The 14,911-nt window shown below is 40.7% G+C and overlaps 1 protein-coding gene across 1 annotated transcript in view; it reads left to right on the top strand.

The window, feature by feature from the left end:
• ITGB6 (integrin subunit beta 6) overlaps nt 1–14,911 on the top strand; it is a 49,246-nt gene continuing 34,335 nt past the window's right edge. The window contains exons 1-2 of the mRNA XM_082285316.1: nt 1–138; nt 14,709–14,785. Of these exons, the coding sequence (XP_082141442.1) occupies nt 14,725–14,785 (61 nt within the window). The 5' untranslated portion in view covers nt 1–138; nt 14,709–14,724. The remainder of the gene's footprint in view (nt 139–14,708; nt 14,786–14,911) is intronic.

The following is a 14,911-nucleotide window of genomic DNA, read 5'->3' on the forward strand; positions in this document are numbered from 1 at the left end:
AGCAAGGCAGCTGCCATGCGGAGAAAGAGAATCTCTCTGTGATCCTGCAGAAAGCTGGGCTGTGGTGCAAGGATGTCTGCAGTGCCGGAGAGTCTGCTCTGCACACGAGAAATGCGCAAGTGCCCTGGGGAGCAGCAGGTAAGGCAACACGTTTTTCTGTAAATTTTTGTAGCAAAGGAGGAAGTACCTGTGTGTAGAAAGCCTTGTGTTTCAGTCTTTAGCTGTTAGTAAGACCTTTTGACTGTGGAGAGCACTGTCAGGCAAACAACCTCAGAGATGGTTCAGTAAGGATGGATGTGGATGAAGTCCCCTGGTTTTAAGGATACAGGTAATTTGGGCTGTGTGACCCTGTTTTGTGAGTAAATGCCTTGGAGACACCAAAGTGAACACACATCCTGCTGGCCATGGAGTGAAGGAAGTTCTACTGCACACAGTGCAAGAGGTCAAACACAGCAAGGATGTGAATGACAGGTAACAAGGCTTGGTGGGTGTCTTCTCCCGACTATTAAAATCAACAAATGCCAAGATATTTGGGGGGTTTTCTTACAATTAGCAACTGATCTGGAATTCAGATGCCATCTCCCACAGCCTGGGCAGATTCCAAGGGTGCGTTGAATCGACAGCAGCACCCTTTGTGCAGAGCAACTCTGCACACAAGAAGATAGCCCTGCCGAAAGAAAAGAAACAAGCATTGCATTCAGGGATGTGACTAACTTCTTCTGAATGGCAAGGAAAGCACCATGCTTGCCAGTTATCTCTTCTGTGCGATTCCTCAGTTGTGGCTGGGGCCATCTGATGAGTGTTTCCCTTTCGCTCCCAGCGCGGCGCAGTCTGTCTGCTGTCAGCAGTTAATGAAGTCGCTTGCAAGACGCCATCCCCTGGGGAAAAGCAGGGCTATGAATAGACCTGTTACTCGCGTCTCTGGCTGCAATGCTCTCAGCGCTTCTTTTGCTGTGCCACCATCTCTGATGATTGTGCCACTTCCGAACAATGGGCTTTCACTCTGGAGCTGCTGCTATTCCCGATGCCAAAACCGGTCCCTTTCCTTCTGGCAGAGCTGTGGAGCTCAGTGTCCCCAGTGACAGGCACAGGTTCTGAGATACCATACGCTTACCAAAAATGTGCAGAAAGTGAATGAGTAACCTTATTGCAGCAAGTGCTTTTAATTATAGTCCTGAGTGAACATCACTGTCAGATGCATCATCAGTGCACATCCTAAAACAAGGAGAAAAAAAAGAACTTTTTTTTTAGAGAACAAAGTATTTCCATGCTACTGGAATAGAAAGGCAAACTGTTAAACTTATGAAAACATCACCTCTTTGCCCAGCTGAGCTTGAATGTCTAGGTATGGTTAAGCTTGTGTTTATAAGGAATTGTATGTTGGTCTAGACAGAGGTGAATTATAAAAGAAGCAAAGTCAGCAAAAATAAAGAGAGATAAAGAATAATGAATCATGATGACATATTGCTCAAAGTATGTAAGATCATGTAAATACTTATCATGCTGTGTAGGGCATACAATCATTATCAGTGCAAGTAAAGTCTAAGACCATTCAATGCACTTTAGTTTGTGATTTTAGTTTATGTTTGTGACTTAACTCAAAATAACTTTACAGTTGAACACTTTGTAAGGAAATTTAGCTAACAATGCCAATAAATGGTGAAAAAAAGAAAAACTAAGTCAGCATTCACTTTGACCATTTCCTGTTCTCTCTTCAAGAGATGTCAGGGAAAACTTATTTTAAAAAGGTTGTGTTTCATATACACCGTTTATTATTTTATATCAGAGTTGATGGTCTTAAAAGTCTCCCCCAAATCAAGTTGTCAAAATTTTAATTCTCAGAAAGCTATAATGAGGTTTTCAACAAAATGCAAATGTAGATCTTTCTGCATTGTGGTCCAAATGCCTGAACCATTCCTACATGAGCCGAGTTACAGTGGTTGTCACATATGAACCTTTGCTCAGATGCTTCATCCTCCTGCTTATATAAAACCAAAACAAAAAACAGCCCCTTGTTACTCATACTTTTCATATTAATTCTGGTTGGCTGAATTAGTTGAAGTGATTCATGACCTATGTTAAAATTTAACACAGCCTTTAGTGTGTTTGGCCTGACACATGGTGCCTTATAATATTGATATATCTCATCAAGCAAGCAATCTGCATCAGCTTGCTGAAGCATGTCTTGAAGGGAAAATGATACAGTAGTCCTGATCTACTTCTCTGCCAAAGCTTTAATTAAACATTCATGCTATCAGGTAGGAATGAAGGAGCTTGGGGAAATGCATGAGATGTCAGTCCTGTCATTAACAATATTTCTTTTTGAAAGTTTAGGAAGCTAGGAATATGCCTCTTAAATCAGATGTCTGTGACCTCGTCAGCATCTCACTGGTATTAAAACTCTGATCTGTCTTGCTCTCTGGTATCCTAAACCTAAGAAAACACAAATCCATCTGATTTTCTGAACTCAGTACTTTTTTCCAGTAGCACCCAAAGCAGGTGGGGTGAGTTCAGCAGAGCAGAACTGGAGTAGTAGTGCTCTGGCAGTGGATCTCATCCTTTTCCTGGGGTACAGAGTTGTGAACCTGGAGATAGGCTTCTCCTTAGGGTTTGTCTCCCATTGCTGGCACCCAGACAGCCTGAAGGCTGGTAAGGCAATCCTCAGCCTTCTGCAGGCCGCTTGTGTGGGAGGTAGAGCCTGGTCCAAATGAGGTTTCATTTAGCACTAGCTGCCCCTGAAATGAGGCTCTGCCAGACTAGTTAGGAATGGCACTTGTATGATAAAGCCTTCTGGCTGTGCAGAGGTGTGTTATGAGGGTCATGGAGAGAGTGCTTTTCTTCCCTTAGCGGAACTGTCTGGGGGTAGAAAATGCAAATGTTGCCGTTTCTCCCCAGAGCAGAAAACCTACTTGGAATGATGACCCTTAGCATCCCTAGAAGATGCTTCTTCCCTCCTTGAGAACCATGCTAGCAGCAATTAATCTCATCCAACAGCAGAGGATATTAAAACCTCAGCCAATACCTCAAATGGTTGTTTAAAATCAGCTTCAGCAAGCTTTGCTTCCTCTCTGACCCTTTCCTGGCTTCCACATCTCTTGTGCTTGGCTGTCCTCCTCAGGCTTTCAGCCTCAAATTTGGAAATCCCCTGCTTCTGAGAGTGGACTGTTATTCTTCTGGCAATATTTACCTGCCATCCTTGTGGAATAGAATCAAGGCCTCTGTGGTGCCGGTGCTGTTACCCAGAGTATTAATAAACATTGTAAACAGATAGAGATTGTCAGATTTCTGCCACAAGAGCTGCACTGAGGACTTTCCTCAGCCAGGAAGGCTGCCCAGGCTGGAGATTGTGATGCTTGGTCTGACTCTGAGCCTGGACTGGTTCTGGTTGTAAGAGGGGAGAAATTATTTCTGAGGAACAATCTTCCTCAAGCTTCACTATAACAACAGAAGAAGCACAATACCAGATTTGTGAAGAAAATGATACACCATAAAAACCATGACCTTAGAAGAATATACGTGAAAGGCCAAGTCTTGAACGATTCATTAATATGCAAGTTCAGAAGGATGAGTTAAATCAAACTGTCATAGCCCAACCCACAAGCACAGCAAATAAACTTAAGAGGGGGTTTTGAAGCAGCAGGGGAAAAAAGAAAAATACTCCTTTTGAAGTGGTCACGACAAATCAGATGGTAGCACATGAGAACATAAACATCAGTACAGGATGAAGGAAAAATAGGCTTTATTACTCCCCTTGAGCAAACTGATGATGAAGGAGACCTAGTAAAAATGAATGTTTTTATCAGTAATATGATGCACAGGCATCGTGAATAGCTGTGTGTCAGCTCAGTCTGAATAAATTACTGCAATGGTTTTGTTTACTTCTCTGTATGCTTAAAACTGAATATTGATCAAATTTCACAAAATTAGACAGAAAATTATGACATCATGAGAACATGACAAGTACACACTTTCCACAAGTGCTGACACTACTATTTAGATAATCTAAATTCAAATTTTTACCATTATTTTTGGCTATTATGTCAATGTACCCATCCTGTCTAATCTTCATGTTAACATGACACAGGCAGAAGAAGTTGTTTCTGTTTTCCCTACATGCAAGAAAGTTGATGCACTACAGAGCTTGAGAGGAACTCGCCTGGCTTTGTAGTACAGAAAGAAAGGTGTACTCTTTACATCTTATATGCCCAAGTTAAGAGCCAGTTTGCTCTTGACTGCGTCTATGGAAAGAGCAGAGTGAGGCACCTCCTGTGTGTCAGCCCAAGCCCTGTGTCTGCTGTTCCCTGGAGGTTTGACTATTGCCATATCCATGCCTTGGCACAGTCCTGGGAGCAACCATAACACCAGTGTTTGACCTGTTTGAATTTTTATTTGGTTTACCCTGTTGCTCTCAGACATTGCCGAGCACAATTTTTCTGATTTAAGAGAGCATTCAGATGCCTCTTCCAGATTAACATAACTCATTAATCTCTTTACCTTTATGTATGTTTCTCATGCAGTTTTAAAATTTTGTGGTGTTCCTCTGGTCGTTTGACACTCAAATGTCTCCACTGATTAGGGTGGGCAGGGTCTTACTCTCATCCCCCAGATCAGCATCTTACTGTATTTCAAAATAAAAATAATGTTGGAAAGAATCACATCATAACAGACTGAATAAATAACTGACAGCTATGAGTCAGTGTCTGCATTTCTTCCCTAACACAACACTACATGGTAGACTGGTTTTGAATAGGTTTTTCCCATAATTTCAGGTAATGATTAACTCCCAATGACTAAAATATCTCCAGGAGAACTGATGAGACATTTCACAAAGCTACTCAAGTTCAAAAGTATATGCAAGCTTTCATTTTAGCTCTTTCATGCAAAGATACACTTATTTTAACAAAAACTATTTTAAAACTGCCTCACAAACGTAAGTTCAGCAGTACTATTATAGCATAGTTTTAAGCTAAAATTATTGTATTCCAGGCAAATACACACACAGTATGTGCATGCAGTTTATTATTTATTCCATTTATAAAACAGAAGCCATTTTAGTGCTGCTGGCAGTGCAATCATTTCTGGGATGAAATATAACTGTAGCAGTTCACATTGTAGGATAAAAGACTGAAGGAAAGAATGAAAACCAGAGGAAATCTGTGTGAGTAGGTTTGTCCTGAAGGAAAAGCTCCCACTCCAGGGTTTCATTCCTGAAGAGGGTGTGTTAAAGCATGCAAGATAATAAAGAGCAGCAGATGTCTTAAGAATTAGTGTTATGAGGAGTGTTGTGAGGAATTTAGCTTTTGAGAAGAAGGAGGATTTTTCACACAAACTAGATGAACTCTGTTGGAGCAAACTTGACATTGATTTTCTGGAACCAAGATTTCTATAATTGGTATCAATATAGTATAAGGGTTAGGTCATGTAGCATGTTACAAAATAATAGATGATAACAACATATATATATTTATACATAAGTATAATCAGTACAAGAATTCTAAGAAATGGGAGAGGATGTCGGGGGGACACTTGTAAGTATTTTGATGCCTGGTTCTGAAAAGCAGAATGTGATGAATAATTTAGGGAGAAAGAAATATCAGATGGGAGAAAAATGGACAGGCAAAATCAGCACTGACACAGGTGCGAATGTGGTGTGTGTGCCCTGGGTGTTAGGAATAAAAGGGATGTGATACTTGAAAAAAACCTTCACACTGTCACAGAAATTGAGCCAAGATGTTTGTGTACAAAAACTGCACACACAAGCTAGAGCTGCAGCATCCAAGATGACCCCAAATCTTCCAAGAATAGTGAAGGATGGTGGATGGGTCACCTATGACTGAAATGAACTTAAACTAATGTGTAGTCTTTTAAGAAAACTGGAAATAAAACCAGTGGCACAGAGACATCACTCAGTAGCAGTGAAGTTGCCTACAGAGGCAGAGAGAGGTGGCAGGGGCAGAAAGGAATTTGCCAAACTAAAGGTCTTCTGAAGGGCCACTAAGGGGCAACATGTGACAGATAGGTCTAACTCAGATGATGAGCATGAAAGAGAAGCTCCCAAGTGTTGCCTCATTGTGGGAGATTTTAACTCATCAGAAACAGAGTATAAAGCAAATGTTGCTGATAACAGTAGAGCCAGTTATTCCAGGGTATAATAGCTGGCAGATTTCATCAGCAAGCAGTCACTGGACTACCATGATGCTATTCTAGGGGATCTTTGTTAGGTAGTGATGACATAGAGCAGCTGGTTGTAGAAAATAACCTAGCTAAAGTTATCTCAACTTGATTAAATTGAAAATAAATGAAAGAATGAACAAGAATAGTCCTGTTCATTTCTCAAAATTTGTCCTTGTGAAGTATTGTACCTAAAGAAATTAGTTAGTGATGTTAATTGGATGAAGGCTCCAAACCTATTAAAATTTCTTTAATTTAAATAATAATTTAAAAATCTGTAATTTTTACTGTAAGGAGAGAATGAAGAGTTACAAATCCTTAGAAAAGAAATAAAAATATTAGAAGTTAGCAAAGAGAGTGAAAGTCCGCAGCATACCAGGTCATCAGTGAAAATGGAATTTTGGGAACCTGGAAGAAGAGGGTGCAGTCAGATCTGTCATGTTTACAGACTTACCATCTGTAACAATATTTGAAAGAATGAAAGTTTCTTCTACCACACAAATAAAAGGGAATCTGGTACGTGGCAAGTACTCTCTCTGGTAGAGATTAAAGACTGTGTAGAAACCAAGCAAATTCTCTTTCTTCTTTTCTGTAAAGATGATGGTACAGATCATGGAGAAAAATGGGAGAATCTGTAGAAATTAAAGCTAACATTTACACACTTGAAAATTTGTAAACAAGGTGTAGTGGGCCCACAGTGAAGTGGTGTTTGTTATCCAACCTAAATTGCTCAAAGAAGAAAAATTAAATTTCAGGTACAGTATCAAGTTTTCCTTTAAAGATATCCCAAAACAAAGGAGAGAGAAGTAGTGAACTCACGCCTACAGCTTCATTAATTAACCTTAGTAATCTGGAAATTTTGTATACATTTTGCAAGAAGCAATGAACAATAGAGTGAAGATAAAATAGAGAAAATAAACAATAAATGTTTAATACAATGTATTAGGGCTGGGGAAATGTTTGCATGGTGCCAGCTGCTCTAGAAAGGGAATTACTGGGCTACCTTAAGGTTGAGTAGAGCTTTTCAAGCATCACTGTTTCATCTAGTCCTTCAAAGTGTTAACACTTCCATTGTTGCTAAAAGTGGTCTAGTCAGAGGAGAAAAATATCGGTTCCATTATGGAGGAACAGAGAGCTGGAGGTGTGGGGTAGAACTTAATAGTACAAGTGCTGGATCACACCCAGACTGAGGTAGAAATGATTTCTGTTGTAAATTGTGGCAAGTTGGTTGGGTAAGGGGAAGACCATAATGTCTTGGTCAGTCGCAGAAGGATCCCAAGAGAACTGGGGTGGAACCATGGGAAAGGCAAAATTGATCCTCCTTAGAGATCATGTAGGAGACTTAAAGAAGGGATACATGAGTACAAACACCATTGTAGGAGGCTCCTCTGGTCAAAGCTCCTCTGGGTACTGAGAACAGTCTGTCAGCCATAATTAGGAAATGGCATTGAAAGAAATGCAGAAAATTAGTACTGGACAAAACAAAGAATGAGGGATATACAATTGCTCTCTATAAATACATCAAGGGGAGGGGAAAGAAGGGCAGGGCAAATACTAGGGAGGAAAGAAGCTATTTAAGTTGCCAGACAATGTTGTCATTAAAATAAATGGATATATATTGAGAGTTAGTCCATCCAGGCTGGAGCTGAGGTGGTTTCCAGCCATGAGAAGAGTGAAGTCTCTGAAAAAGCCTTCTAGTGAGAGTGACAGGGACAAACCACAGTAGGTGTGTGTATCACAGTAAAATGGAAGTTATTTGCTTGCAAACTGGATAATACGAATTCCCGTAGCTCTTGCATAACGGTGAGTAGAGCCACTTTCTCTTTGCCTCTCTGCCAGAGTGAAGCAGTCTGACAAGACTTATGATGGATTTCCATAAGTTTATTAAGAGAGCTGTGTAAGGTGAAAGGACACATCTTCAGCATCTATAAGATCCTTTGCAGCGTTGTGCCCTCTGCTTTTTATAACTATGGCAATAGTATTTTTTGAAATTTCTGTTAATTTATTGGTCCAGATATAAAGCACGACTCTATGGCCTGTGTCATATCAACATGCTACAAAATGTTAAGAACTAACTTTTTTTAAAGATTGGTTTAAAATTTTGACAGATCTCTGTGCCAAGTGTCAGACTAAAGCACAACAAACATATGAGATAAGAAGCATAAGTGGATCTAATATTATTGACAGTATTTACATGATTAATCATTTTGAACTCTTGGAAAACATTGTTAGAGAAACCTGCTCTGCTTTTTCCTTTTGGTATTGCTCAGCAAAATACTTGGAATTGATTTAGTTTGATTTTATTTTTACTTAGAGGTGGCCCTATTTACATATTCCTTGTTTTGCATGGGTTTATTAGATATATATAATATCTACAGTTCTGACAAGTACTTTGAATTGTAGAAGTACTAATCATTTTGTACAATATTGTTTTTCCAATATCCCTGTTTCCATGTGAGCAGACACTGTTGGTTTAAATTTCCTTCCTGCTTTCAGAAGAAACACACAAGAATAACGCAAGATTTATAAAATACAGTAATAATCTACACTGACAAAGATATTGCACAGTTTCTGACATTTCAGAAGCTTTTAACCAAGCTTATAGCAAAGAAAATGGAAGTAATGTTCTATTTAATGTGAGATGGGATTTGAGAAAAGGATGCCAACAAAATTATAATTCTAATATAATAAGTGAATAAATTGTTTAACAAAGATGTGAACATCTCCAAAGGTTTTTATATAAGTCACAAAGCAAAATATTGCTAAAAGTTAACAGGACTCTTAGTATCACCTTTTTCCTACGTGAGTTTGAGAATACTCATTTTTTTACTCCAGAGAAGCAGAGTAGCCATAAGATGGCAGCACTCTGCACAAAAGGCTCCTGAAACCACAAATTCTGCTCTTTTCTCGAGAAGAGACGGCAGCCACTGGCGAGAACGAGTGGCCTGAGTGTCTGTAAATGGAAATCGAACTGGCCGAGTCCAGCTGCTGGGAAACTTCAGAAATGGAGTTGCTTTCATGCAGTACCTGAGCCCATTTTCCTCAGTATTTAGTAGCTGCTTGGGTGCTAAGTTAAGCATTCTTATCTGTTTTGGTTATTCTAGAATAACCTTATTCAAACCCTGTGTTTCAGTGAAGCAATGTACCTCTGTAGGTCTAAGTACAGTAAGATCAGCTATAAAATTATTTTCTGTGTGCAAAACCAGAGCAGAATCACTTTTTACAAGTGATTTAATCCCAGCTCCATAGTTTAGAATTTACATATGGGTGGTCAGGCCTGACGACATTGTGTTTACCCAGCCTTACAGTCTTCCACAAGCAAGCCCAGCCTGGTGCAGGGCTGTGATAAAGGGTTCTGTTTCCCTTGGTGCTGCTGCAATAGCAAGGCCATCACCTTGGCCTGTCTGTGATGGGGAGTGCAGGTCTGGTTTGAATTTAGTGGTAATCTAAACAAAGGAAGTTATGAAAAGTTCTTCACCTAAAGTGCAGGGGTCTGAGGAGCTGTGGAGTCAGCCCTCAGTGTAGTTCCCACCCCCAGCATGATCAGCCACCAGCACTGAGAAGTGCTTGCTCTGCTGCCTCTGCCCCACATTTTTATAGTGTAGGGAAAGCAAGGGGTACCACGTAACCAAGAAAAGCAAACAGAAAACAAGGTGAGATTTGATGGGCTGTGTGGAAGTCCCTGGCACAATTTGAGTGTTGTGGGCTTGTTGACAGTCTGATGCCAGCTGATTTTCCTACCAGTTCCCCCTGAGCCCTTCTGCAGTTCAGAGGTTTGATTATTTCTCTTTGAGTGTGACAATGTAGTAAAATCCAAAAAGCAAACAAATCTTTCGCGTTGCTCACCCATGCCAAGAAAACTGAGAACAAAGGTTTGCTCACGCCCTCGGCTGGAACCAGCCAGGTCAGAGCTGTGGGCAAGGGGAATACAAGTAGAAAACACCCTGAGTTTCCTGCCTGCTGCTCACTGTTCAGTTGGTGAGCAATTCCTCCTCCTTCCTCCTCTTCCCCTCTGTTTGTTCAGAAGCAGGTTGTTGACTTCACTCCCTGCCCTCATCTAACAGCAGCATGCTGCTCCAGGAACAAGAGGAGACCAAAGCATGAATCACAACTTGAGTCACCAATTCCCAACACCTTGTTTTGCTCAGAGCTGGAGGGGAAAATTCCTTTCCTCTATGTGATTCTCCATCTCCTGTGACCCTCCAGAACTGGCTACAGACACTCCTCCTCTGCTTCCAAAACTGCTCTCCATTGTGTGTAGCCATGCTTGCAAACAGCACTTGGAGAGGAGAGTAGGAGACACCACATCTCAGTGGGCTCTGTGGCAGTGTTTTGGTCCTAGGCCCCTCATGGGATATGATATTGGTACACCCAAAAAACACAGGAGCTTAAATGAAGCAGCTCTACCACTGTATGTTCAGATCTTTGCTTACAGCAGGCTCCAGGTCACTCATACAGGACCCAAATGCTTCCAGCAGTTTCTCTGGATGGATGTCATTTTCTATTGGAGAAATACCCATCTCCCACCATGATGATTAATAAAGAAGGAGGGAGCAGATGTATCAACAACAAAAAAAAAGAAGTAAAAGTTGCTGATTTGTTACATTCACCTTCACTGTGAATTTCGCCATTAAATACAACGGTTTGTTAGGGATTGTCACTTCCTCTTGAAATGGTTTTGCCAGCTGTCCCTAAAGCACTGCCAGATCTGTACTGCAGCAAAGGCAGAGACAGGATAGTCCTCACAGTGTCACTGCAGTACTTATGTGTGGTTTCTCTCTATGCTGGGCTGGCCTGTTTGCAGAACTCTCGCACTGCTGTGTGGATACTCAAATCATCTCTAGCTCTGTAGAGATGAACCAAAGTTTCAAGCTTGGAAACTTTTTTCAGCCTTCATTGCTTAGCGAACTGACAGGCATCCTCTGAAACATCTGCCATTGCTGTTCTTTGGAACTGGGTCTATCAGGCTGCTGGGGGATATATATCTGTCCACACTTTCCAAAGAAAATGCTTTCCATTTCTGCTGGCCCAAGAGTATGGAAGCACTCATCTATACAGCTATAGAACATAGGTCTTCTTTGGGAGACAAGTGTTTTAACCCGTAAACTTGCGTATAATCTTTACTTACTACCTTTCAGGTTAAAAAATTTGACTGAAATTTTAAAGTCTGCTTTGATTCCCCACTAGAGATTGTCAGGAGCTTTCAGGATTTGATTGGGAAAATAAACCAGAGAGAGAATAAAGTCACCAGATGTTTCAAGCACAAAGCAATCTGCTTCTGACCTAAGATGCATTGAGGAGCTAAACATGGTGGAGAGGAGGCAGACTCCATCTCAAAAACAGAGAAATGTTTTCTCAAGTGCAAGGGGTGCCTCCCTGCACCTTTGTAAATATTCTGAGAATCATCTCAGCCAGGGGACATTCAGATTTTAAATTGTTCCATATTTTTCCAGGCTTTCAGGGTGTGAGCGTGTAGATCACTGGGAATTAAAAACTGGGCTGTGTGTGAAGCTGAGAGATCAGGGCTATATTCATGCCAGGAATGGGGGAAGACTTGCATTGTTCAGCATTGCCTACACAGAATGATAAAGAGCTGTTTTCTGTTCTGATGTGTCATTAAAAAACTGTAACTCTGATTTAATAGAGACCAGAATTTACTCCAAAATGAAGATACAGTGGCTGATGGGAGACAATAATAATTGTGTTCTCTCTGCACTACAAACTACTTCTCTGTGTATCTCATTGAATCAATGCCTTTAATTTGGGTGGGTGAAGCAGAATGTACTAAAAACCTTATGAAGAAGGGGAACCCTGCTGTCTAATCAAGCAATGCCACGACCCCAAAGGATTTTACACACCCTTCCCACACCAGCATGGCCACTCTAGATTGAGATTGTACTCTTTTAGTGATAATTAAAGCCAATAAAACACTGATCTAGTAGAGGAATTTCCTGGCCAACTTACCTTTAGTTATCACAGGTGATGTTTCAAAACAAGAATCGTTTGTCAGCTTCCTGTCTAGGTATTCTTACCTTGCCCAAGGTTTACTCTTGGTGCATGCTCTCTTTTTCAGGACCTCTCTTAGGCCCCTGCTGTCTTTTTTTTTCCTGTGTGTTTTTGTTGTTATTTATTCTGCTACTTCCTTTTCCTTCTCTGCTCTCTCCAGGCAATCCAGAGAGGTCTATTCTGAATAATTTGCAGAAAATTAGCTATTTTATTCAGTAAAGACTTATTCAGATAGTCTTTGGCAGCCACCCCACTCCGAGGCAGGCACTTAGCCTCCAGCCATGCTATTCTTGCCAAGACCTATATAAAATATTAGCTCACAAGCAAATGGGAAACTGATAATATCAAATAGAATTTGTAAATTTTATGTAGGCTGTATTATTAATTCTCTCTACACTTCAGAGTTTGATATCTTGAATCTAAGTATTTGCTAATTGCCAGCTGTTCAGCTGGCTGGTCCTTAATTTGAGACACTGCTGGTGGCTGGTATGTTGTGGTGGCTGAAGGACTGCCACCGAGCCCTGTGAGTACCTCGTTTGGAGTGTTGTTATGTTACCAGGGGCCAGTGAGAGCTACAAGGTGACCCTTCTACAGGGAAAGCACTGGATTTTGGAGCTCTGCAAGGCTGTAGACATAGTAACAATATTAAAGGACACATACACAAATGTCAGTCAAACCCAGGGAGATAAGATGTTTGAATGGCTTCTTACAGGAGGATGTTTTTCTTAGCGAGAACAAACACTTTCAGTAGATTCCACTTCTTTTTGACCTTATGTAGTTACATAGGCAGTGTTCTCACAGAGTTTTGTCTTCACAAACTGAGCGAACATAATCTAATCAATGCTTTTTTCATGCCACATGAAATTGCTGTAGCTGAACAAGTGCCTTACAAAGGGCACTCTGAGGCATAGAGAGCAGCTGAAGGAGACTTAGGAATGTTGTTGTAAATAGAAATGTTAAGATATGGTTCCACAACAGCCTAAACTGGGCTAAATTTGGCCTAACATATTCTCACCTTTCCTGCCAATTGTGCCTTGCACTCTGGACTGGGCAGCCACAGGGTTCAAGGGACACACCCAGATGAAAAACAGCCCTCCATCTTCCCCCAGAAGGTGACTGGATTTTAGTTGGCTCAGTTTGAAAGGCAGCGTGTTTGGACATGAACACTGACTAGTAAGAGCAAAGGGGTGGGAACACAAGGGCAGAGCAAAGGTAGTCCTGATGTAATCCAGTTTGAGTTGCTGTTGAACCTACCCATAGTCTGTGTAAATACTAGTAAAATTGGATGTGCCTGGGAATATTTCCAGGCACTAGAATGAGATTGTCTATGCTATTAGACTGTTAAAATTCTCCCTGGCATGAATTTGACCTCTTCCAATTAACACTCACTGCAAAAAATTTCTGGGCACAATTTGGTTGCTAGAATAGTCCCAATAGGCACTTTGCAATCACAAACTCAGGTCTTTCTGTGCCAGTTGGCCTCAATGCCCAGGAATGTTTCAGGCATGTTGAATTTAACTAATACAGACCCATCCCTACTTTCACTATTGCAAATCCTTGTGAAAAGACAGGATTTGTCTTGAACAAATGATTTTTAAAACAGACAATAGCAGGCCATAAAAGATGGGAAGAGATGAAATCTGGAAATAACGTATTTTATTTCCTTTTAATATGGTGGTAAGAAAGACATATTTTGCATTTATTTCAGGTTGGGAAGGTGGAGGAGAGATAGCAGTAACTTGTTATGCAGTTGTATCTGTGCTGTAGAATATTCAGCCACTTATTAGACAGAGTAAAAGCTGACATGATCCTTTTTTTCAAGTCAGTTGCTGTACTACGAATGAAATTATTCCTCCTTCTATATATTAAAATAAATCCACAACTGCAGTATTTTCCTTTCAGTTTGGAATGTTATAAAATCAATATACTTGGTATCTTGAAGTACTGAAGCCAAGTCCTCACCTTTAATCTGTGATTGCTTTTTTGTTTTTGCTTTTTGGGTTTTTTTTCTCTCACAATTGCCTTTATGAGTTTCCCTCCACATCAGGAAATCTGAAAAAATGGGATTTTTACTTCTCTCCAGGTATACTCACTTGGCAATCTTAATGATCCATCTCTCAATGCACTCCCTCAGGGAACAATTAAAGGCGTTATTTGAAGGAGCCTTTAAAGGGTTGTTGTACATGGACAAACACGGTCTCTTGGCTGGGTTGCTCTAGGACCCAGAGTGACTGGGATTAACAGAAATCTTCACCTGAATGAATTTTCCCCGTATGCCTTATAAGGAGTCCAGGGAAACAAGGAAGTGATAACCATGTTCACGTTACTGTGTGCACAGCTTGTCCTCTTTACCTGCCCAGGTAGCCCTTGTTTTCACTTTTGTTCATGATCCGTCCCGCTGGGGTTGAAGTTTCCTTGCAATCTGCTGTACGTGACATCTGAAAACTTACCCTCCAGGAATGCATGGTTTTTACGACATTCTACCTTTACGCAGACGATAATTAACAAGCTAATATTTTTTTGTCACGCAGCCAGCACTGAAAACGAATGGGGATTGAATTGCTTTGCCTCTGTTTCCTATTTCTGCAAAGAAATAACTATGTGCAAGGTAAGGCTCGGGCAGGGAGATCCATTTCAAAACCATTCTGCATTGTTTCTTGCTTGAAGTTGACACGAAATAGCTTTCTGTCCTCTGTATTTAATCTTTCCTTTCTATTTAATGATTTTTTTTTTG

This window comes from Coloeus monedula, assembly GCF_965178545.1.
Source record: "Coloeus monedula genome assembly, chromosome: 7".
In the NCBI taxonomy this organism is placed as follows: domain Eukaryota; kingdom Metazoa; phylum Chordata; class Aves; order Passeriformes; family Corvidae; genus Coloeus; species Coloeus monedula.